The 24,506-nt window shown below is 41.7% G+C and overlaps 1 protein-coding gene across 3 annotated transcripts in view; it reads right to left on the reverse strand.

The window, feature by feature from the left end:
* Positions 1-478: 478 nt before the first annotated feature.
* Positions 479-24,506, reverse strand: part of LOC133458285 (capping protein, Arp2/3 and myosin-I linker protein 3-like) — a 35,496-nt gene continuing 11,468 nt past the window's right edge. Inside the window, exons 16-40 of one of the 3 annotated variants that reach the window (XM_061738016.1) lie at positions 24,321-24,425; positions 22,670-22,739; positions 21,598-21,679; positions 21,383-21,479; positions 21,242-21,296; positions 19,819-19,991; positions 19,657-19,725; positions 19,176-19,269; positions 17,083-17,181; positions 16,881-17,000; positions 15,487-15,600; positions 15,235-15,410; positions 15,025-15,112; positions 14,814-14,933; positions 10,721-10,787; positions 10,262-10,449; positions 9,937-10,016; positions 7,166-7,339; positions 6,505-6,697; positions 5,716-6,409; positions 5,239-5,339; positions 3,123-3,243; positions 2,742-2,813; positions 1,337-1,444; positions 479-1,096 (exon numbers count right to left, since the gene is read on the reverse strand). In XM_061738016.1, the coding sequence (XP_061594000.1) occupies positions 1,050-1,096; positions 1,337-1,444; positions 2,742-2,813; positions 3,123-3,243; positions 5,239-5,339; positions 5,716-6,409; positions 6,505-6,697; positions 7,166-7,339; positions 9,937-10,016; positions 10,262-10,449; positions 10,721-10,787; positions 14,814-14,933; positions 15,025-15,112; positions 15,235-15,410; positions 15,487-15,600; positions 16,881-17,000; positions 17,083-17,181; positions 19,176-19,269; positions 19,657-19,725; positions 19,819-19,991; positions 21,242-21,296; positions 21,383-21,479; positions 21,598-21,679; positions 22,670-22,739; positions 24,321-24,425 (3,307 nt within the window). In that variant the 3' untranslated portion in view covers positions 479-1,049. Of the gene's footprint in view, positions 1,445-2,741; positions 2,814-3,122; positions 3,244-5,238; positions 5,340-5,715; positions 6,410-6,504; positions 6,698-7,165; positions 7,340-9,936; positions 10,017-10,261; positions 10,450-10,720; positions 10,788-14,813; positions 14,934-15,024; positions 15,113-15,234; positions 15,411-15,486; positions 15,601-16,880; positions 17,001-17,082; positions 17,182-19,175; positions 19,270-19,656; positions 19,726-19,818; positions 19,992-21,241; positions 21,297-21,382; positions 21,480-21,597; positions 21,680-22,669; positions 22,740-24,320; positions 24,426-24,506 lie in introns of all 3 variants that reach the window. The other 2 variants (XM_061738017.1, XM_061738015.1) reach the window with 2 other exon arrangements.

Here is a 24,506-nt window from a genome sequence, read left to right on the forward strand (position 1 = left end):
GTAATCTATTATTAATAATTGTATAATTGACATAATTATAATGATTATAACAGTTATAATCATAGATGAATATAGCTATTATGATTGAAGTAATAATTATTGTGATGATTATTATTATTAATACCCCAATACTCCAGGCTCACCTGGGCTACCTGTGCCCTTTACAGAGCAAACAACCATATTTGGGGACTTCAGTAGACCTACTTACTATGATTGTTACAAAAAATAAGTTACAAATTAAAAAAGATAACATGTTAAGTATTTTATTGACTGCCCTCTAAAGGGCATTCAATAAACCAATACAAAGCAGCTCCACGAAGCTCTGCACTACTGTCAGTCTCTGAACACTTGAACGCATCTGATTTACATAATCACTATTGATTATGTAAACAAATATGTCATCTTTGTCATTAAAGAAACAGTGACATATAATGCAAAAATAAAGTCAGTGTTTTTTTAACCATTTTTTTGGGTCATTTTTGGTTTATTCATACAGTGAGGGTGCTCATACATAATATTTATTTTCTCTATAAAATATATTACCTTTACTTCCTGAAAGCAAAACTAGATATAAATCATCAAGTTTCATTTGATAAGAAGCAACTCATTTTCAAGTGTCAATCAAGGCAATCAACTGTATCAATGATCAAATGCTTGCAGGTAAAAAAAAAAGAAAAAGAAAAGTCACATTCTAATAAAGGAACTTTTTCTTCTGTCTAGCAAAGCCACACGGCTCTAGCACGCAACCCACTGTCCATCAACACAGACAACAATGATCATTTGGGTTTTTTTTAAGAGTAGCAAACACTGCTGAAGGACTGCTGCTGCAGAAAGAGCTGAGCAGGTTTTCATGTGAGGGAGAGGCAGAGACAGGAAACTCGGTTGAGATGAAGAGGGGGCAAAGAGGGGGTTTGAAAAGAAGCAGGTGACTGATGCTTGACGATCATCCCATCTCTCCTCCGCTGGCTCTCGTCTCCACTCTTTGTGTTCTTGTTGGATGAAATTCTCCACAGCTGCCGTGTAAACTTTGGCCTGAGGCAGGAAAACTCTCACAGCAGCTCACCGTGACCCGGCGCTGAGTTGACGCTGTCTGTGACTGGAACAACACCGCCCCAAAACAACGCAGGCAAAAAAAATAAGGAAACTCGCATTAATATGATTTGATCAATACTTTCATCTTTTCAGCTGTTAAGCAACAGATATACTGATATTTACAGGCACAAATATAACAATAGTGTCGATGTAGCTGATTACGCTTGACTCACGCTGTGCAGCATCTGCTACACAAACACACACATAAACACACACATATACAGAGAAACAGAGAGACATGTACCAGACAAGTCCAGTGACTTATTTCTGTTTTGTGGTAGTCTAGGTTTTTTCACGGGGGCTTTGCGGTTTGGGGGCTTCTCAACGTTATTAGGGCTTTCCCTTTCAGTGCCTGAGATCGGTGAAGGACAGGAGACAGAAGGTAACGGTTAGATACAGACGCTTTACACACACCACACACAGCAACAAAACACATGTGTGATTACCCCCCCTCCCCGCTCCCCTCTCCCATCAACCACAACTCTGGCACACTTTGTGTACGCAAGGCTTCAATCTAATATAGCCTGGATGTCATTTGCAGGCCTCGGGGAGCAGTGCATTAAAAACAGATGGGATTCTGAAGTGGAAATCACTGCACGGGCTCAGGAGCACATCTGAAACCATCATCAGTGAACATCATCAGCGCTTCTGCAAATGGAAGTTAAAATCCCATCATGCATGGCAAAAAAAAAGAAAAAAAAAAGTGTTAAAAAATACCAGCATGTTCTCTGGATACGACTGCTGTCAAGATGGACTGAGGTGAACTAGCAAATTGGCGTGTGGTTGTGTGATCTCTGATGTTGTGAGCCTATCCAATGACATCCAGGGGCAGTTTCTTCTCCAGCTGCTGGCGCTGCTGTCCCCTGGAAATCAAAGGTGAACCCAGAGGAACCACATTCCTTCTTTGCATCAGGAAGGCTGGCCAGGCTACTTTCTCCTCATATTAACTGGTCCTCCTGCAATCCAGACTTGTTACCCAATAACAAGACTTTCAGGAATAAATCCAATCCTGTGATTTCCAAATCCTTGTCTTCTGTAATTACTTACCGTATTTTCTGGACTATAAGCCGCTACTTTTTTCATAGGTTTTGAACCATGCGGCTTATACAAAGGTGCGGCTATTCTGTGGATTTTTCTTCCACCGCTAGGGGAGTGCTAACCGGAATTAGAATAAAAACTAAGACAAAATAAATGCAAAGAAGAATACGCTACTTCTTCTTTAGCAGATAGAAGTAGAAGCAGATTTCAAACAGATAAATAGATGAATAAATACCGGTTATTTTCTCTTGGTTCTGTCCAGTTTTAATCAGCAAAGTTGCTGCTGTGTTAAAAGGCACTGTTAGTAAAGGATCTATTTAGGTACAAACATGTAAATCATTTACAGTTCTAAATCCTTCTGTACATGTAGTATATATCTAATCTAACAACATAAATATCTGCGGCTTGCATATCTTTTTTTCTAAATAGAGCGGATGCGGCTTATATATCTTTTTTTATTGTTTTTTTAAAAATAGAGCTGATGCGGCTTATATACAGGTGCGGCTTATAGTCCAGAAAATGCGGTACATTTTTCATTGGACCCCATCTACTTTGGAAATAATGTAATTTTTCAACCTATCAGATGAACAATAAGTTAATTTTCATTATACCTGCATCACAGGACATGGCCTTCCTGTTCCTCTGTGGTTTTACTGGTGCCTGAGGTCTCAGTCCTTCCTCACCTGGAAACCACATGAAAAACATTTACTACACCGCATTCAGGAAAACACTTTTCAGTGTAGCACTCCCTGCCTCACTACTTTCTCTCCCGTCCCTCTACATGTTTAATACAGTGCACATACACACAAGCCTATTTCTCCCACCAACACACATTACTCCACAGCTGTATTGATTTAGTAATTCTGTGTCGCGTCTTTGTGTCTGAGCTTTGTTTTAAACCGTGGGTCGTGCGATGGCCCATTTAAAGACCTTTTTCTTATGTATGTGGATTAAAACTTCCGTCTCTTGAGTGGTATTTTCATTGCAGGTACCTTGACTTGCGGCTCTGTCCAGTAGCCCGTGTTTGCTGACGGGAGGCGGTAGAGGAGGGGGCGGTAAGCTCCTCTCATTGGCTGATTCTTTAGGGAAAGTAACATGCGAGGAGGTCTTTGGCTTGAAGAGTAAAACATATAAAGTCATAATCACATAAAAAGCACAAAGAAGCAGAAAAATGCTAGTTTTAAACATTTGGAAGTCAAGTACTCTGATTTTTATTCGCATGAATAGTTTGAATGCATAAGTATGATGTGACATTGGCTTCTTGACTTCTACAATATTTTCTCAAAGAATTCAATTCAATTCAATTTTATTTGTATAGCGTCTAATACAACAAAAGTTCTCTCTAGGCGCTTTCCAGAGACCCAGACCATGACCCCGAGCAATTATTACAGAAACAATGGCAGGTAAGAAGTTTGTAAGAACTACAAAAAAAGTATTGAGAGTCATGTGAAAGAGAAAGTATGACCTCAGTTTTTAGTTTTAAGGTTTTGTGTATCAGGATACAAAAAGAGGATCTTTGGTCCTTAGTGAGTCTTAAACACAGCATAGCACATGACATCTTGCACCACTTATTTAAGGCAGTTTTGTTAAAAACTACACACAGCCCTTGTAGAAGGTTCAGTTAATTGAGGTTTGTGGGCAATTATTTATGTGGAGCTCTCTTAAGAGTTCAGGGCAGCATTTCAGCCGGGCAGAGGTCTGGACTTTGGTTCATTGCAACGATGGATTGTTTTCCTTTTCAAACACCCTGTCATAGATTTTTTGGGCTGTTTGGGATTGTTGTCCTGCTGCATGATCCAATTTCGGCCAAGCTTTAGCTGTCAGATGGCCTTTTCATCCTGGAATCATTTATTAAAGAGACGAGTTCATGCTCACTTCAAGTTACTGCTAGTGTAAAAAATAGGAAAAGAAAAAGCTTAAATCATGACTGCTCCACCTCCATGCCTGTGCTCACATACTCTCTTCCACTTTAAATCCCTTTGCAGACTGATGGGCAGCAGCAGCTGGTTTCTTCGGTCATTCCTGTCCTGTCCTGTCCTGTCCCTTAGATTAGAATCCGTCGGGGCGCAGCAGCGGATCTCCGAACCACAGCTTCCCATTCCTCTCTATCTTCAGCTTTCCGTAAGGTGTCGCTCAGCTCAAGTCCCGTCCATTCCTTGATGTTATCTTCCCAGCGTTTCTTCTGCCTCCCTCTCCTTCTGCCCCCATTTACGGTACCCTGCATGATGGTCTTGGCAAGGCCAGATGAGCGAGTAGTGTGCCCATACCATCTCAGTTTCCGTTGTCGGACGACGGTCAGAAGGTCAACATGTGGTCCAATGGCATTTTCAATTCTTCCTCTCACTTCCTCATTTGTTATATGATCTTTATATGAGATACCAAGTAGTCTTCTATAGCACCTCATTTCCATGGCTCTGATTCTTCTTTCAGTATCAGCATTTAGTGTCCATGACTCACAGGCATAGAGAAAAATGGACATGACCAAGGAACGTAGCAGTCTGATCTTAGAGCTAATAGCAATGTTCTTATTGTTCCAGATGTATTTAAGTTTGGTCAGAGCGGCTGTAGTCTGGGCTATTCTGGACAGTATTTCAGGCTTTGATCCTTCGTCGGAGATTATTGAGCCTAGATATTTGAATTTTGTGACACTTTCAAGTATTTGACCGTTGACCTTTATTTCTTTCTTCGATGACTCTTTGCTGTTGGTCATAATCTTGGTTTTCTCAGCGCTAATCTCCATGCCTCCAGGTCATTACTGATGCCTTTCCACCTTGGCGTTGTGTTAAAACACACTTGACTAACGACTGCCAAAACTGCTTCAATAGATGTAGATTCATTTGCTTAAAATTATTTAATGAAGAGTGTGTGATTAGCAGCACCTTGTTGCTGCTTACCCTCTGTATTTCCTCTGAAAGTAAATGCTATTTTAGTTTTTAACTAACTGCTTCTGCATTTCGGTTTTGTGAAATATGCAACAACGGGGGGGTTTTGTCTAATTTTAAAAGCCCTGACAAAACAAACTTGCTTTCTTATTGACATGACTGTATATGTAAGACAAAATGTGATACATTATTTTGCCTTGTTAAACACATGTTCTGCTAATTTCACCTTTTCAGGAATCGGTGGGGGTTGACCTTCAGAATCTTGTCTTTTTTCTCTCTCTCTCTTCTCCATCTTTTCAAGCTCCTTCTCGTCTTCTCCTTCCTCCTCTACACCAAAAAATAAAAGGGAATTGATTAGTGTGCAGGCTTGAGTCAATAATACCCTTCTGCAGTCTTTTAATGTGGAGACCTTAACGTAGCAAAACCTGATCTGCTTTCTGACCTGCAGCATCATCAGCACCATCAACATCATCAGCATCATCAGCATCATCAGCATCATCAGCATCATCAGCATCATCAGCATTATAAGCATCATCAGCATCATCAGCATCATCAGCATCATCAGCATCATCAGCATCATCAGCATCATCAGCATCATCAGCATCATCAGCACCATCGGCATCATAAGCACCATCAGCATTATCAGCATCATCAGCACCATCAGCATCATAAGCATCATAAGCATGTGTGACCAGAACCGTACCTGGCAGGGCGTCTGAGCTCTGGCGTCGATGTCTCTGCCTCAGCTTGGACAGGTTTGGTTTACTGCTTTGTGGTGGCGGTTCTGGTTTGGATGCACGACTGACGGAGAAGCCCCCTCCGCCGCCCCTCCACCCGTCCGTGGTGCCTCCACCTACATCTGGACCGGTGTGTTTGTCTCCCAGCGAGTCCTGTGAATGCCACTCTATGGCTGCTGCCTCTGTGCTTGTCAGAGCGTCGCTTTCCTGTATCGGTGAGGGCGTCGTATCCGGAGGGTACGGAGGCATCGGCCTTTGAGTCAAATGAAGCGCCTTGACTTGTCTGTCTGTCTTTCTTCCCGGTTGTCTGCTGTCAGTCCACGGACCGTCCGCCTGGATGTCCATCTGCCTGTTCTCCGACCACGATCTTTCTATCTGCCTGCCGCCCATCCACTGTCTCTCTATTTTTCTGTCTATCTGTCGCTGGGTATGTCTGTCCACGGTCCACTGTCTATCCACATGCCTGTCCGGATGTCTGCTCTCCGTCCAGAACCTGTCGCCTTGTCTGTCGTCGAACCACTGCCTCTCCCCGTGCTGATCGCCCGGCTGGTACTCCATCATCCACTCCTTGTCCCCCACCTCTGTTGTCCTCTGTTTGTCGTCTGCCCAGTACTTGTCTTTCTCCGCCGACTTTTCAAACACAGCATCCACCTCAGATATCTGTCAAACGGTAAGACGAGCAGATATCAGAGGCTGGAAATGGCAGCAATTTGTATAAACTCCAAATAACAGAAGTGAAATTGTAGCGACTCTACCTCTCTGGGGGAATAAAAGGGGTGCATGCCTCCTCCCGCGCTCGGGTGGGAGATGCCTGGCACCGGTGGCGGGCTCAGAGCGAGAGTACTTTTGCCCTGGTGATCATTCATTTTCCCATCAGCCCCCTCGCTGGGTGATCTGGCAGCAGACCTCGGAGGCTGCAGGAGCGTGTAGACATTCTCCATTGCTGTCCTGAAAGGTAAACATCTTTTAATTTATTCCACATATCCAAAAAAAATACAAATGCACCTAAAATGTTTCAAACTTTGAGAACTCACGAAAAAAGTACAATTATTTCTGACAGAAATCTGATATTTCACTATCCACTTTGTTCTACATGAAGCGCGTCCATTTCTAAACAGCTGGTTGGGTTTAGGCTCCAGAACGGAGCTGCCAGCTGTCAGCCACACCTGTGTAAACTCTCCGGCATCAGCAGACTTCTGCCTCGACAGCTATTAGCCCTTTTCTCGTATTAACAGAGAAAGAGAAGCAATAGTTACTGAGTATTTATGAGGCTCAGAGCTGCCGACCCGACCGGAGAGAAACCGAGAGGAGCTGATCAGAAATTGAATTGAAAGACTGCATTCGTGTCTGAAATGTCACGTGGACGGTGCATCCCGTGTTCAAGGGCACACGTGTGTGTTTCTATTATACACTAGCCTTGTGGGGGCCGTAGGGACCGTGTGACATCCGTCGCCGTGCGCCTCCGCTTCAGACTCAGGCCCAAGGTTGGACAGAGTTTGGTTGCGGTTCTTTCGGAAACCGAAGATAGCCAGCATGTTCCTCCTCTTCTTCCTCCTCAGAGAGTGCGCTTTGTGCAGAGATGACAGCTGACTGAAAGAGGTGAGACAAGTCGAATGTCACACACGCTGACACGCACACACAGTCCAGTACAACACGGTCGCCATGTGCGTTCGCCGCCGAGCCCCTTCTGTCAGGATGTCGCTGAATTCGCCACAGCCATCTGGGATGGTTGTTTGCTGTGCTGCTGCAACCTGACCGTTGCTAGGTTACGTCTCTCTACACAACACTAAATATTCAGTGCGCTTTTTAATACTGGAAGAGTAACAATAATTAAGAGTAAAAATGTTTATGTGCATAAAGTCACCAAAGTGTATAATTCTGATAAGCTGTGGCCACTTTTTCTGACTTAAAAAGAAAGGCTTAGAGAAGTGCTGCCTTTATATGTAATGAACCCCTGGCTACCCATGATTTAGTCTCTTAATTCTATAGTAAACATACTTTATCACACAAAAGTTAACTAATCATGTGTTTCACAAAATCACAAACCCCGTGTCATCTCATAAACCACACAGCTCAAATTCTGTGATCAACAAGATGCAGTCACCAAATGACAACCAATGATTGTCATAGCAAACATCTACTAGATGACAGACTCTGTGTTTCAACTGAGCAAAAAAAAAAAAAAATGAAAAGATTTTTTTTTTTCACAGCACACCAGTAAAATATAGACACAACCACTATGAATTAATACATATAAAAACCGGAGCCAATTATAAAACTTTAGCAGTTAAAAATAATGGATTAGCTGGAATTTTGTGGCTGACGTCAAATCAATGTTTTGATTTTGACTGTGAGGTTTGGATTATGAAACTTGAATTAATGAAGAATTAATATGGAAATGGCTGAAAGCAGCACCCAGCAGTTTTGAGGGCTGACAGAGTATGAGCCTACAGCAAAACAGCAATCAATGCTAACACTTGAGGCAGTTGAATTACATCAAAACAAATAGCTATTTTAATCATCCAACAAGGCTAAAAAATATCATTCCACTTAAGGGATAAGGTCCCTACAGACAAACTAGTGTATTCCAGCTTTGTAAAACTACATCCAGTATATAAAACAAACTTTGCATACAGGCATTTCCGTCTAGTAGCTGCTACCTTATAGATGTGTTCAAGTTGAGTACCAGTGCAACGCAAACTACTTCCACAAAACTGGATATTTATAACAAAACGAGTAAAAGTTAGAAGTAGAAGCCATGAACTCTCTGCCTTGTACATTTGCACAACAACTTGTGTGGACTTTGACTTGTGCAAAGTTCTTTTCATACACTTTATGCACTTTTACCAAGCTGGAATAGCCATGTTTGTCTGTAAGGATCTTATCCACATTATTACTTAAGTGGAATAACATTGTTGAGTCTTGTCAGAGGATTGAAATAGCGATTTATATTGACATACGTAGACTGACCCCCGTGCAAGTCTTATGCAAATATTCTGTTCTCACTGGAAACTGCTTCGATTCAGTGCATTTAGGTCCTTAGCAAAGTTTTGCAACTCTTACCATCTAATAACAGACATTAAGTTGTTTCAACTCCAGAATTTCCGTTTAAACGCATCTGTAAACAAATTTTAATGTCATGTCGGATACTGTTGAGTAAAAACTGACTTGGTATCAAATTTTTTTTTAACTCTTCCCTTTTTTATGTCTTCATCAACATCTTTCTCAAGACGCAAATCTAAATTACTAACGAATCAACTTTGCCTCACCCACACAGGAAACCAACCTTTCCATTTAAGCGAGAAAAAAGCAAGTGGACGTCTTTCCTTTGTTCTTAAAGGAGTACCAGCACCTTTCATTGCACCCGGCAGTGGAGTTGGGGGCCCTGTTGCTAAGGGAACTCAACGAGTCGCTTCTACTTCTAAGCCACATCCCCTTACAGGTCTCCCTAAAATGTCCGTCAAAGAGCTGCCGCGAGTGCAGAGCGCTGCGCCTCGCTAAGATCAAGAACATGGATCATATAACTCCACTTCTCAAAATACTGCTGCAGTGATTGCTTTAGGGCCAGAATACGTTTCTTTTGCATCTTAAAAGGAAACATGCTTTACAAATACACTTGCCTTGCCCCATAAAACACAGCCAAAAGCTTCTCATAATATATTTGCCTCCGTTTTTAATGGAAAATACACTGGACCCAGTTTGCCTCGTCTCGGCATATTGCAAGATAATACCAGTCATGATTACCAAAGACCTATGTTGCTGTTAAAAAAAAAAACACTAGGGGGATGGGGTGGTGGGGGTATCCAGTTTGGTCTGTATTTCTAATAGGAAGTCAGATTAGTTCTTGTTCGGTGTTAAACCGTGTCAGGGCTGCCCTTTTTCACCAATTCTGTCTACAGCAGCTTTGAAGTGACAAGATGTTGATTGCAATGGATCGCCCATCTCAGATATGAAGTCTCTTCGTCGTTTTTCACCGTCAGTCACAGTAAGGGGAAATGTTGATCTTGTAACTGTAAGGACTTCATTTCAAAACCTGCAGCACACTCTGGAACACGGCAGTAATTTTCAGTAAATGCACTCTGCGGGCTGAACTTGTAAAATTGAGGGGATTGATTTTTTAAATAGAGCAGACACAGTTGTAACTGAAGACAAAATGGCAGTGACAGAAACAGGAAAGCAACTCATACCTATCAGGCAGAACTCTTTTTGAATAAAAATCTGGGAGTCCATCATCCAGAGGGCTTATTCCTCCATTTTCACTGCAGTGCTGTGCACACAGAGACATACTCTTCAGAGAGGTCACTTATGTGGGTTTCATTTGTAAATTTTATATATGCAATAAATCAAATATATTATACTGCTTTCACTGGGAGGACATAATTTAATTCCAGGCCTCTGCTTTAAAGAGATTATGTTTCAGAGAACTCAGGAAATATGAGAGTAGTCCAAAGACAGATAGACAGACATATATATATATATATATATGTGTGGAGGAGGAAAGAGTCGCCCTACTGTCTCAGCAGAGATGCTCCCTGCCTTGTGCCTCCGTGGAGGTCTGGGTCGAACTCGTGTCACGTGGTGGAGAGGCAGACCCTGCGTAGGCAGCTCGGAGAGGCCCTCCCAGGAGGCCGAGTGGGAAAGCGGCGACGAGTACGATGGCACAGAAGGAGGCGGAGAAGAGCTGGAGTCGTCACATAGGCCTGATGAACGGAAACAAGAGGCAAAGATTGGAAGGTCACGGAGGAAGAAAAGTGAGGGGCGACATGGCTTCTAAAGTTTAAAACAATTTTTTTGATCACTTCGACACACGCTGACTCACAGTCGGCACACGGTGAGTTGAAAAAGCCATTACCAGACTGCTAAGGAAAAAAATAAAAACATAATAATGGAGCTCTGAGGGACAGGAATAGCTCAGGGCGAGATGTGAAAGTGGTGAGAGGGGAGGATGAGAGGGGATACAGTAACACTCACTCAGCCTGGTGGAGACGGGTCGTATTCTCCTTGTTCTAGAGCTGCGCTTCTTGATGGCTATTGTGTCCTAGAAGGGGAAAAAAAGATGTTGAGATGCTGTGGAACAGAAATGGTGAAAAAAGGGCAATCAGTGCTTTTGTGAGTGGACAATAATCTAATCAAGGCCCTTTGCAAAGGCACATGTAAAAGCTGACATTACGCCGGCAGGAAATAGCAGAAACGAATTTGGAAATAGAAAGGTAAATTAAAACTGCAAGCAGCGATGAACGCGCCCTCGCGCATGCAATTTTCACCAATAAAAGTCAAGGACTCAAAACTAAGTCCGATGACACCACCCACGACTCTTTATGTCAAACCATTCAAAAGTTATGGCAGAAAATAGGATCTATCAAATATCGATCAATAAGAGGAAGGGGTGGGGCTAATTTGCACCAATTAAGAGGAATGACTCAAAACCAAGTCCGATGACACCACACACGACTCTTTATGTCAAACCATTCAAGAGTTAGGGCAGAAAGTAGGAACTATCAACTATGGACCAATCAGATGAAGGGGGGGCGCGCTTTTTGGCGTCTATCGTCGCCACGGTAACACTTTTGACTGAGAAAAGTAATGCCCATCGTTGCACGATCGAGACGCACATTTTGATGTATAACACACCTGGGTGCATGTTACGGTTCGGGCCGCATTAACTGCCAAAGAAATTGCATAAATTGCACCAAAATTACACGATTAATTGAAAATGGCCAAATTCCTGTTGGGTTTCGGCCATGGCGCCAAGAGACTTTTCTTTAAGTTGCGACATGATACAGGCGTGTACCTATTTTCGTGCATGTACGTCAAACCGTATTGTGGGGCTTGAGGCATGAAGTTTTCTAGGGGGCGCTGTTGAGCCATTTTGCCACGCCCATTAATGCAAACCATTAAATATCACATTTTTCGCCAGGCCTGGCTTGCGTGCAAACTTTGGTGACTTTTGGGGCACGTTTAGAGGGGAAAAAAGGCCCTTATTTTGTTGGAAAAATAAAAAAAAAAACAGACTGTCCTACTGTCAGTGCTCGGGCCCTAATAACAGTAGAAACAAAGATTTTAAAAGAAGGATTGTAAAAAAGTTCTAATGATCCTGAATTCAAGTGTATGACTTAAAGACTTCAGTATCTTCGGCCTCCTGAACATCCTTCACATGTCAGCTGTGACACCAAAGTGCTGAAACTCACAATGTCTAAAATGTTCTACAGTCGTAGGTCCTGCATTCGATTGACACAGCAAGTCAGAGCAGAGGATGTTATTAAAGGTTTTCCATTTGCTGTATAAACCTGTGAAAAAGCATTTCAAATTCCTCTCAGGTTTTAGAAGAAGACATCAAGGATGGAGGTGCATGACAGGGTTCTGACTGAACTGATGCCATCAAAACTGTTACAGGCTCTGCTGCTCTTTCATTGGGTTAAGAGGCTTGAAATTCATTAATTTAAAAAATGTTTTTTAGGTTTACTCTTTTCTCTTAAAGCCTGATAGAACACATTTAGATGATATTTACTTTCAGGTTTGGCTTTTTTTTCATTCGCATATATTACAACCTGCATATCAGGCTGAAATGAATAGAAAAAGAAATGTATGTGAACAATAACTGAGGAAAGAATGGCTGTAATGTGGAAATATGAGGGAAATAAGGAGGGAAGCCAATGTATCAATTCATCATGAATTTTAAAACAAAGCTTCCAACAATCTAACTAAAATATAAAGCTGTAAATGAGAGCATGTGCGAGTGTAGTAAAGAGAGCCGATCCCCTTGTTTGTGCCACACATTTCCTATTCAGGGTACCGAGATGGTCGTTAGTTGATCAGTGTAAATCATGCATCAACAATATTATACCAGGCAGACCTTCAGGGTAGTAATTATGCCGTCTTGGAAAAAAGACGACACCCTCCAAAGAGATTACAAAAAGTTAAAAATACAGACAGTTGAACTCGAACATAATGCTCTGCTGTGACGACCACTAAAGGGAAAAAGCTGAAAGATGTTGCTTTACTGAGAGATTGAGGAAATATAAGAAGATAAAAAAATATATAATAAACTGCTGAAAAGTATTTTCAAGATTGCTTCTAAAATGCAGCCGGTTGTGGAGAAAACATTATGTCCTAAATGTTCTGATTATGAGTTAAAATGCAAAGAATTAAGTTCAGGTGCAGCCCTTCATGTGCAAATGCAAGTCCCTGCAGAGCATTTTGGTGCATTCTTGAGCCTCAGATGTTTAGATCGGTTTGATTTTCACTGTAGCATCACTTTGGTAAGATCCAAAGAGCTCTCTAAGGTCTTCAAGAAGAAGAAAGCAGTTCTTTTGCAATCCTTGTGTACAGATGCAGATACGCCGAGGGATGTAAAAGATCAGAAAATTGGATAAATAAATAAATCAGTACTTCCGCTGTGAGAACATTTGCAGTTCCTAACTTGGCCAATTCAGGCCCAAAAGCAAACCCCAAGATGATTAATGAAGAAATAATCAAGGTACCTATAGAAATCTGTTGTCGTGATTGATCAACTACTGTCAGAGAGAGACTCAACAGGTTTGGTTTTTATACCAGGTGTAAAAGAAGAACACAAAAATAGTAAGGCATGAAGGTGTAAACGGCATGGTTTGGGACTGATTTGCTGCAGTAAGGCCTGGCCTAATCACCATCACAAAATTCACTATGATTCCTATCGTATCAGAGTGTGTGGAGAAACTTGATGAGCCCACCCGTCCAAAGATGGAAGCCGGAGCAGAGGTGGACAGTGCAGGATTGCAGATTGGACAGACTCAAAACATTGCAATAAATTGACCAAGAAATGGATCAGAATTAATAGAAAATGATGGAATGGTCATGTTAACAGCTGGTTTTTAAACCACACAGATGCTAAAGGCTGATTTAAACTGAGGCGAGCATAGATGGAAAACCCCCAAACATTGCACAGCTAAAATGATTATTTGAGGATTATGGAAAACTTTCTGCTAATGAGTTTGGATCCAGTTTCCATAGAGATGGATAGGTGGTTAAAGTGAACATCTTATGATATTAGTTCAACAAAAGCAGGGGACGTGCTAGCTATTATTATACAAGATGTCCAGACTTATTCCCTGAAGCAATTTTTTAATTAAAATTTCTTATTTCACATGAGCGACACAGTTTCATCACCCTCATGAATAGATTAGACTATAAAGATGATAAACTCCTGATATGTTGATATTTCTTAGTAAAGACCTCAATATTTAACAAGATATCTTACTTTTTCACACGAGATGTAAGCCGTCAGAAAATGTTGGCAGCTATGCTTCAATCACTCCAATCAGTATAAACCTCTAAAGGGCACGACACAATAGAATTGACATCACATCATCAATTCAAGGATTGTTAAAGTGTCGACAATAGAGGAGCTAGAAGCTTTCAAAATATCTGACCTTTAACTGTGCTGTCAGTAAAGCAAGAATAATTTTTCCGAAGCTCAAACCCAAAGGCAAAGCCTTTATTTCTGCCAGTTCTGTAAAGATGAACCACTACTTTTGATTCGTCGAGATACTTAATTGTAACATTGTGGTAAACAAGCAGGGGAGATTCAATAATTTATGAAGACAGAACTTAAGAAGAAAACTATTAAATATTGCAATTACACAAAAGAAGAGTGGTATTCAAAAAACAATTTGACTTTCCACGATGGATAGTAATTGAAAATGGAATAGGGTCAGAAAGTGTAGTGTGGAAGATTAGGTGAACATATGGGAAAGACACATTCGTACTATCCCAGCATCCAGGAGAATATAATATAATAGTTTATGTCTGCAGGACCGCAATTTATTGAGTGAGGTCGACAGAAACAAAGCAAATGCTGGAGGCAGTATCTCAAAATTAATCTCAGCTGGTAGCAAGAAAGACCCCTGCAGAGACAGCTGCAGGCTTTCCAATATTTACTTCATTTATATGGGCAAAATCATAGCATGTAACAAAAAAAAGGACAGTTACAATGATGGAAGAATAAAGTATCAGAATATAGTATCACTTGAAATAAATAAAGCTAACCACACATGGCACACACATGCAGCTCTCTAGCAATACTCACGATGCTGGTGCCGATCTCCTCGTCTGTAATGTCCAGAGAGTCTCTGTGTCTGTTAAATCTCCAAGCTGCTCCGTCTTCACACGTCCCCTCCCAGCATTTGATATGAGACACCTGCCGAGTCTGAGACAGAAAACACTATAGTTCTGACACTCGGCCGTTTGCTCAATCTGTGTGTTTTTCACACTGTTTCACAGTAATGCGATGTGTTTACCAGGGTTTTATGGGTAGCGTAGAGCTCCTGTAGGATCTGGTCCACGATGGAGTTGGTGAGATAGGAAACCACAGACAGCTTTACTTCTCTAAAGTGGATTAAGTTAGAGGAAGAGAGAGACGCAGATGGGAAAGAAGCTTAGTGAAAGTGAGAGAAAATCAATATAATTATCAAATTGAGACTTTTGTTGCAGCTTCAGCTCTGTCTTACTCTAAAGCTCTGTGAATGTCCTGCGCTGCTCTTTCCATAAGGGCAGTGCGAATTGCAGAGCGGGGGATGGACACGCGCTCGGAGACAGATGAGAGAGTAGGACTTAATCTCTCGGCTGCAGAAGATGATAAAGGACAGAGCTCTCGGCAGAGCGACACCATTGAGTCGACAATCACCTGCAATAGATGCCAGTTATCAGGGACTCTGTCATCTGTCAGAGATCACTTTGAGAAATAATGCTTTCAGATCTACCTGCAGCTCCTTGTCTGCAGCTTTGGTAAGTTCACCAGCCAGAGAGTCCAGTCTCTGCCGCACAGGTCCGTCCACAGACAGCACATGAGCCAGCTCGCACAGCGAAGGGTAGAGCTTGGAGCAACAGAGAGCAAGGATTCATTCAAATCTGGTGCGACAGTAGGAATGGGCGATATTTTACCGTTCACGATATACCGTCAAAAAAATTCCTCACGATAAGAATTTGTCATGTCGCGGTAAAAACAATAAATTCCCGTTGATGATGTTTTTGTGTAAAGCTGATTTTTGGAAGGAATGAAGGAAGGAAGGAAGGAAGGAAGGAAGGAAGGAAGGAAGGAAGGAAGGAAGGAAGGAAGGAAGGAAGGAAGGAAGGAAGGAAGGAAGGAAGGAAGGAAGGAAGGAAGGAAGGGAGAAAACAAGGAAAGAAGGAAGGAAGGGAGAAAAGAGGAAGGGAAGAAGGAAGGAAAGAGCAGGAGGAAAGGAGGAAGGAAGGGGAAAAAAGAAGGAAGAAAGGAAGGAAGGCAGGAAGGAAGGAAGGAAGGAAGGAAGGAAGGAAGGAAGGAAGGAAGGAAGGAAGGAAGGAAGGAAGGAAGGAAGGAAGAAAACAAGGAAAGGAGGAAGGAAGGGAGAAAAGAGGAAGGGAAGAAGGAGGGAAAGAGCAGGAGGAAAGGAGGAAGGAAGGGGAAAAAAAGAAGGAAGAAAGGAAGGAAGTAAGGAAGTAAGGAAGGAAGGAAGGGAGAAAACAAGGAAAGAAGGAAGGAAGGGAGAAAAGAGGAAGGGAAGAAGGAAGGAGAGAGCAGGAGGAAAGGAGGAAGGAAGGGGAAAAAAGAAGGAAGAAAGGAAGGAAGGCAGGAAGGAAGGAAGGAAGGAAGGAAGGAAGGAAGGAAGAAAACAAGGAAAGGAGGAAGGAAGGGAGAAAAGAGGAAGGGAAGAAGGAAGGAGAGAGCAGGAGGAAAGAAGCAAGGAAGGGGAAAAAAGAAGGAAGAAAGGAAGGAAGGAAGGAAGGAAGGAAGGAAAGGGGAGAAGGAAGGGAGAAAAGAGGAAGGGAAGAAGGAAGGAAAGAGCAGGAGGAAAGGAGGAAGGAAGGGAAAAAAGAAGGAAGGAAGGAAAGAAAGAAAGAAAGAAAGAAAGAAAGAAAGAAAGAAAGAAAGAAAGAAAGAAAGAAAGAAAGAAAGAAAGAAAGAAAGATTCCCGTTGATGACAAACATGGCGGATCTGAGAGCGAGATAGATTCATAGTTAAAAAGGTGGAGTTGAATTGGTATTTTTTTTATCGTCATTTTTATCGTTATCGGGATAAATGCCAGAAATAATCGTGATACATTTTTTAGTCCATACCGCCCATCCCTATGCGACAGTAACATATACAACAATTCTACATTTCCCATCTCTTACAGCGCGAGAGTTCCTGGCCTCTTTCAGCACATGTTTAGCAGCTTGAAGCTCCTCCACCTCTCCGACACCGCGTAACAAACACACCTGCTGTTGGACACGGACACACAGGCGCTCCATCACCTTGGAAACAGAGAGACACACAGGTGTTAATGTAAAAACACTCACAAAAATACGGAGGTGAGTGCATGCGGATGATTTGTACCTGTTCTGCGGTGCTGGTGACCAGGCCCTGGTGCAGCCGCAGAGCCTGTCTCTGAGAGAAACGCTGGGTCTGGTTGTTCCTCACCAGAGCACGCTGGATCTACGCAGCAGACAGGTATGTGACCATGAAATCATGATAAGGGCATGAGAGGTGTAAAAAGGAGACACCACCCATGTGTCATTTCATCCTCACCATTAAAAGAGACATATCATGAGCTTTTTTTAAAAGTTGACACAATTTTGTCAGGTCTTAGTGAAACATGGTATTTTGGTCAAAACACTGCAGGGATACAATACTGCCTTCTGTATTCAGGAATACTGAGGATCCTCCAAGCAAAATGAGTGTTATATTGGAATTTTGGAATTGATTTCAAACCTCCAAATACCTTGTCTCAGCACAAAAAAAATAAAATTTCATCACCTGTCCCCTTCAAGGTTAAGTAATCATGATTTTTTTTTGTACAAGCCTTTTTTAAACCTTTGAGTGTTCTCCAAACAAACTTAATATTCATTAAAGCTGTTCTTTTCCACTTCCCAGTATAAGTCTGCTGTAGGTGATGTTGATTCATTCCCTTTATGTTCTTACAAACAGGGAGAAAGAACAAGTGGAATACTCAAGTGAAACTGTATTCAGCACCATGGACAGCGGATATTAAGACTCTTTATAGAGGGTGCCAGCACTTGATCGAAAAGTGTTGGCAGTTTCACAGAAAACAATATGATGGATCACTCTCTTTCTTCTGGCTGCAATGATTTTATCATCATTGAAAGTTTCAGATGAGATAAGACGGCAATTCCACCAGTCTGGGAGGAACTATACTGATTTGTTAAGCAGTAAGATTTATATGAGAAAATGCCTTTTTATTACGCAAAAATGGTATGGCTGGCCTCTAACAGATAAAGATTACATCTTTGTCAACAATCTTACGTGATCTCATTTCACTTGATGAATCAGTGATTGAAATGTAAACGAAAGTATAACTTAAGTATTCGAAATGAAGATGCTAAAAAAGACATTTCATCAATGGATTATTTTTCAAAAGTTGACACCATTTCCTGAGGTATTAATGAAATTTCTGATACATAATTTAATTAAATTCCACAGTGATACAGAAGAAAAGCAAACCAAAGTTTTTAAACCATGGTTTTACATTTCTGTTCAAAACAGCCTGTTTTAGGGGATAAAGTAATTGACTGGACGCAACTCCATCGGTCACTGCCGCAGGGTTTCCCTTTTTTTAAACTGGTGCTGCAACTTTACACTGCCTACCTGCGAGTAAAAGCAACTGCCCCACGATGTGCCGCTAGCTGTACATAAACATGTGGAAGCTGGATAGTGCTACTATGCTCTGGGTCTGTGATGTCACAGGACCATGCAAATCTGAACAGCTCACTTAAAGGGGACCTATTATGAAAAACACGTTTTTTCTTGCTTTAACATATATAAAGTGGTCTCCCCTCAGCCTGCCAACTCAGAGAAGGAGGAAAACAACCAAATTCTGCGGTGTCTGTACAGCCGCCCGGATGAGCCGTCCAGTGTGATGTGACTTTTACGAGCCGTTCAGATTCTGCCCCCGTCGTTACGTAACGACGGGAGCTATTTACATAGGTTGGCCTCCGATGCGTGAAACCACGCCCACAACTAACTCCGTCGGCCGGAGCTTCCGCCATTTTTCCGTAGCGGTGTATCGCGTCATTCAGGCAGCCAATCAGAACATTGCCTCATTATCATAACCCCGCCCACTCAGAATCCCGCATAGATAATGAGGTTAGAGAATGGGAAGATAAAGACATGGCTCAGAGGCTGAATTTCTAATTTATTTAGCAAAAACAATCAAAAGCTTGTTTTTAAGACATTCAAGCCCTGTTTAAAATAGATATTAGATGCCATAATAGGTCCCCTTTTACTACATATTTTAAGAAGAAGTGATTCCCAAACAAAATTACATGGTTGTGTTACGTTAAATGTTTGTATTTGCTAACCACCTCAGACACCCAAGTGTATTTTCTTAAAGAAAGAAAAAGTACTTTCATTATAATGTATCCCCTTTAATTCAGTAAACCCTCCGGACTGATTGTGGCTGTGTTGCTAACCTTGGTCAGGGCCTGCTCCGTCCTCTCGGGGGCGCTGCGGTACGCCTGGCTGATGTCACTCAGGGGCAGGGGCATATACTGCAAGGTGAAATTACTGAGATAGGGGAGAGCAGAAGGTGAAAGGAGGGATCAAATTAGTGGGGGAGAAAGCTTTGAATTTAAAAGAGAAATTAAAAGGAGTTATGATTTCGGGATTAGTAAAGGTTAACACCCCCACCGGACAAAGAACGCCTAAAAATATTTCTCCTGCTATGTGACTAACAAGCTGTAAGTCTGGGCCATTTAAGATAGCAAAATGGAAAGCAACAACCTGCGGCACTCATGTTGCAACTTCTAATGAAATTACATTTTCTTAAAAAAGAAGTTACATGCTTAATTAACATCAGCTCTTACAGAAGACTGAGTATAAGGTAAGACTTTATTCATAGAGTAGACTGCAACACACATACACACAAAATTAGTGTCATCAAAAAGCTCTTACTGTTCCAGGGCTCGGGCCACATCCAGAAATCCTGCTGCAGACGTGTTGTTGCGATCCCATGTCACACTCCTGCAGGGCAAGGTTGTGAGTTGCAGACCCTATAAACCTCACTACACTGCAAGAACTCTGACACAACCTCATTCTCTAAATCTTTCCCTTCACCTGAGCGTGGTGTTGATCTGCAGGGCTTTGCTGAGCATCTTGGCTCCGATGTCGTCCATGTTGTTCCCACTCAGGTCCACTTTTCTCAGGCACGTGTTGCTGCCCAAGGCGTTGACCAGGACGGTGCCCCGCGAGCGCAGACGTGAGTCAGACAGAGACAGAGTCTGCAGGGCCTGGAGAGGAATGGAGAGAAAAAAAAAACATGTGCTTTTAAGAATTTATCTGTCGGGGACTTTGAAAAGATGGCTGGAAGGGGGGGCAAGTGCAGCGGTAAATTCTACTGCACGGTGAGGCGATAGCTTGCCAACGTGACTTTACATGCCGCTTGCATGAAATATTTAAAACGTGTGAGTAGCGATGAAAAACTAGTCCTGGATGTTAACTGAAGAACAGTAATAATTCATCATGCTGACACATCTAAAGTGAAATATAATGAAAAAATGATGCATCCACATATTAAGAGTGCTATTACAAATGTATAATAACATGATCCTTTCACTGAACCGTTTTTTTAATAATACATGAAGAAGCTTATTTAAAGTGCTAAAGTGCTACAGTCACATTCAAAAGTTAGCACCCCCCACCCCCCTTAATTCAAAGAGATTATGTAACAGAACAAGAGCGGTTGAGTCATGGGAGGTGAATAATAATTCACTCTTTGTTTCTGCATTGTGATCTAAATATTAATACATCTAAGTATGTCGTGCTTGTCATCTCAGGTTTTATTTACCACATTTGCAGACTTCATTACGACTGGATGCTGTTTACTGTCCTGATATGTTAAAATGTCTGAATCAAAACGAGGGGGGACCAAATGCTGTAACATTATATTATTATTTACATTATCACTCTTCTAAAGGTCCTATATTATGCTATTTTGATTCATTTTGAACAGCACCATAACAGGGTGGTTTTACTTCACTGTTGGATCCTGCAGCCTGACTCTGCCATTAGCATCTTGTTTGCCTCCCCCTCCCTCCCCTGCTCACTCTGCTGTTATTGATTACCCTGCTAAACCAACATGTTACTGCCAGTCATGTGCCACACAGACAGAGACCTTTGGTGGATGCTTCTTTTTGAACTGAATCATGTCTAAGGGGGCAGGCCTGACCCCACATGGGATTAGATGAATGGGTGGGGGTGAGCTGTGCTTGGAGGATCAATCTGAATATGCAATTAATGCTTGCATAAGAATTAAACTGTTTTGAAAAAAAGTGGTATAACTGCTCTTTTAAAACTTTTACTTATTCTCTAATCATATATGTACGTCTTCAAATGGTAGCTAGATGGCCTGAAAACTAGGTCTAGTTTTAAGCAAATTGCCACTTTAAGCAATTCTGAAACTCTAAAAGATGGGAAATGATTAAAATGTGCCCTTTAAAGCGTGTTTTTACGAGCCAAATTTTCTCGTGTTATCACTCACACATTCCTCCTCCTGTATGAGTTGCACCAACTTCTGCAGGACTTCATCCAGAACCCTGCAGACATAAATACATATATACTCACACATGTAGTAGACCCACAAATAACCGCAGTACAGCGTGACATTGAATGCTGGCAGCACCTGCTTTTGATGCTGAAGTTCTTGCCCAGATAAAGGTGTTTCAGGGAGGGGTGTCTTGAGAGGGCAGGGACTACCGTGAGCAAGTCTGCATCGAGACCTGTCAAAACACACACACACATGGCATGACTCATTAGCAGCCCACTCAGCCCTGTTCTACAACCAAACTAAAAGTCAAGGTCACAGTGGGGCATGTGCTGCAGCATGTATCCCGGTACCGTTGTCGGAGAGATCCAGCGTAGCGATGGAGGACACTCTGGGGAAAAGTTCCTGGATTACAGCAGCTCCTGCAGATCTTAGCTGGGGAGAAACAAGGGAAAACCAACATGTGCACAGACATGAATCACTGTCATTTAGCCAGTGGGGAATTGTCCTGTTTTTCCACAATGGAGCAAATGTATGTCTTTTTATGTCACTGCAAACACTTTAAAACTCGAGTCGTAAGCTTTGCTTAGCGTATGATCAGCTGGCTGCACACTTACCATTTAATACTTTCCATTATTTTGCAGGTTGCAGATTTATAAACACATTACTATAATTTAAAACATAACCTACTTGTAAAAATGTTATAATTATGTCCACAGTGAAATGATTAGCTTCAATAAAAACGTGTAGAGCAGTGCAGCCCTACCCCAGGATAAAGGTTCAAAGGCAAATACATTTTATGGCCTGTATTAAGTATCAGTTCCAACCAGCATATGAATCCTGATCGTATTTCTAGTCTAGTCTTGTTTCCTGGGGGCTCAGGAAATCTGTCTGCTCATCACCTCGCTAGCTTAGTCAAATTATCATCTTGTTCTTGTGCATGGCAGAGGATAAGTCTTTGTGGGCGCACCATCAAAAGTAACAAGTTTTATGTTACATATAGTCATCTGATCTCTTCTCAGTTCGAGAACATTGATTTTAACTGCTGTAAGTAAAAGACGTGAACACTTCACCACTGCCGGTCAGTAGGTTTAATTCTGCTAAACTGCTTTTCAAGGTTCCTTTTAAACAGCATGTGGAAATGTATTCACTGAAATTCCCCGTAATCAGGAGAGAGGGGATGAAGTCTTCTTCTAGCTTGAACTTGTTTTGGAGTCGCCTATCTTATGTGAAACTGATAGACAATCTAATCTTCCATATACAGTAGGCAGCCTAAAAACACAAAAACACAGCAACCTCATACACCTTGACCCGTTCTGTGGAGAGTCACGGATCGGCTGCTCTGAGCAGGTACTTCTGAAACCGATCCTCCTATTAAGGACCGTTATTTGAAATGAACTGCAGGCTGTGAAACTGAGCTCTTACCTCGCAGCCGCTGATGTCCAGATGAAGATCGTTGATGTGAGGATTGGAGGTTAACCCTGCCAGGAGAGCCCTGAGCCGACAGGCAGAACACAAGTTATTTTTTACAAAGAAACAAAAGGACGAATGCAGACATGGACGACCTGGTACCCTCACATCTCACTGAAAATATACTTCTTTCCACCTGAAAAGGGATTAAATTAAAAGCAAAACTGTCATGTATTCCTACGTGCCTTTACTATGTGACAGAGAAAATCAATAAAAATATGAGAAGAAAAAATGTAGTTTATTTTACGGGGGGTGAATACAAGGGTCTAAGGGCAGGTTTGTTGGCATCCCGGAAACCGATCATAATTATTATTATATAGTGTCTTTGTGACCATTAGTGTATTGTGAGGGTCAAGTGTTTAAGTTTAATTACCATCAGCAGTCTCTTTAGGATTTTTAATCAGCCCAATTTAAGGTGACACCTGCCACTGCGTAGTTTGGGATTATTATGTGCACCACACTGAACATAAACCAGAAGAAGCAGGGAAGAGACTTGTCTCAGACTCAGAAAGAAAATGAAAGATAAATATGTGCATTTAAAGACAATAGGACCATCTCCAGGGAGTTTTGTGTTCCTGTGATTACAGCTGCGTATTATTTGTTATTATGAAGTACAGTGCTCCACGGGACGCTGCATCCAAATACTAAATGAACGGGATCATCAACGGGAATTTTCTTTCTTTCTTTCTTTCTTTCTTTCTTTCTTTCTTTCTTTCTTTCTTTCTTTCTTTCTTTCTTTCTTTCTTTCTTTCTTTCTTTCTTTCTTTCTTTCAGGCTCATTTCTTTCTTTCTTTCTTTCTTTCTTTCTTTCTTTCTTTCTTTCTTTCTTTCTTTCTTTCTTTCTTTCTTTCTTTCTTTCTTTCTTTCTTTCAGGCTCATTTCTTTCTTTCTTTCTTTCTTTCTTTCTTTCTTTCTTTCTTTCTTTCTTTCTTTCTTTCTTTCTTTCTTTCTTTCTAGCTCATTTCTTTCTTTCTTTCTTTCTTTCTTTCTTTCTTTCTTTCTTTCTTTCTTTCTTTCTTTCTTTCAGGCTCATTTCTTTCTTTCTTTCTTTCTTTCTTTCTTTCTTTCTTTCTTTCTTTCAGGCTCATTTCTTTCTTTCTTTATTTCTTGCTCCTTTCTTTCTTTCTTTCTTTCAGGCTCATTTCTTTCTTTCTGGCTCCTTTCTTTCTTTCTTTCTTTCTTTCTTTCTTTCTTTCTTTCTTTCTAGCTCATTTCTTTCTTTCTTTCTTTCTGGCTCCTTTCTTTCTTTCTTTCTTGCTCATTTCCTTCCTTCCTTCCTTCCTTCCTTCCTTCCTTCCTTCCTTCCTTCCTTCCTTCCTTCCTTCCTTCCTTCCTTCCTTCCTTCCTTCCTTCCTTCCTTCCTTCCTTCCTTCCTTCCTTCCTTCCTTCCTTCCTTCCCGTACGTAACGCAGAACCATAAATTCGACTTTACACAAAAACGTCATCAACGGGAATTTATCGTTTTTACCGTGAGATGACAAATTCTTACTGTGGAGAATTTTTTTGACGGTATATCGTGAACGGTAAAATATCGCCCATTCCTCCTGTCAAGGCAGTTGAATTAAGATAAAAAGAGAGTAGGACTGGATAGGAAAAGCAGAGGTACCTCAGGACGTCAGAGGGCAGTTTCATGGAGGCCAGGCTGACGTGGGTGAGGCTGAACGCCGAGCTGAAGAACTGACGGAACAACGGCAACGTGTCCTTCACTTTCCTGTTCCATTTAAATAGCGGAAAGGAGCATCAACAAGGGTTTATGTACAGGTGAGAAGACGGTGCAGGGAGCGGGGATGAG

The sequence above is a fragment of the Cololabis saira genome, chromosome 13 (assembly GCF_033807715.1).
Source record: "Cololabis saira isolate AMF1-May2022 chromosome 13, fColSai1.1, whole genome shotgun sequence".
Taxonomy (NCBI): domain Eukaryota; kingdom Metazoa; phylum Chordata; class Actinopteri; order Beloniformes; family Belonidae; genus Cololabis; species Cololabis saira.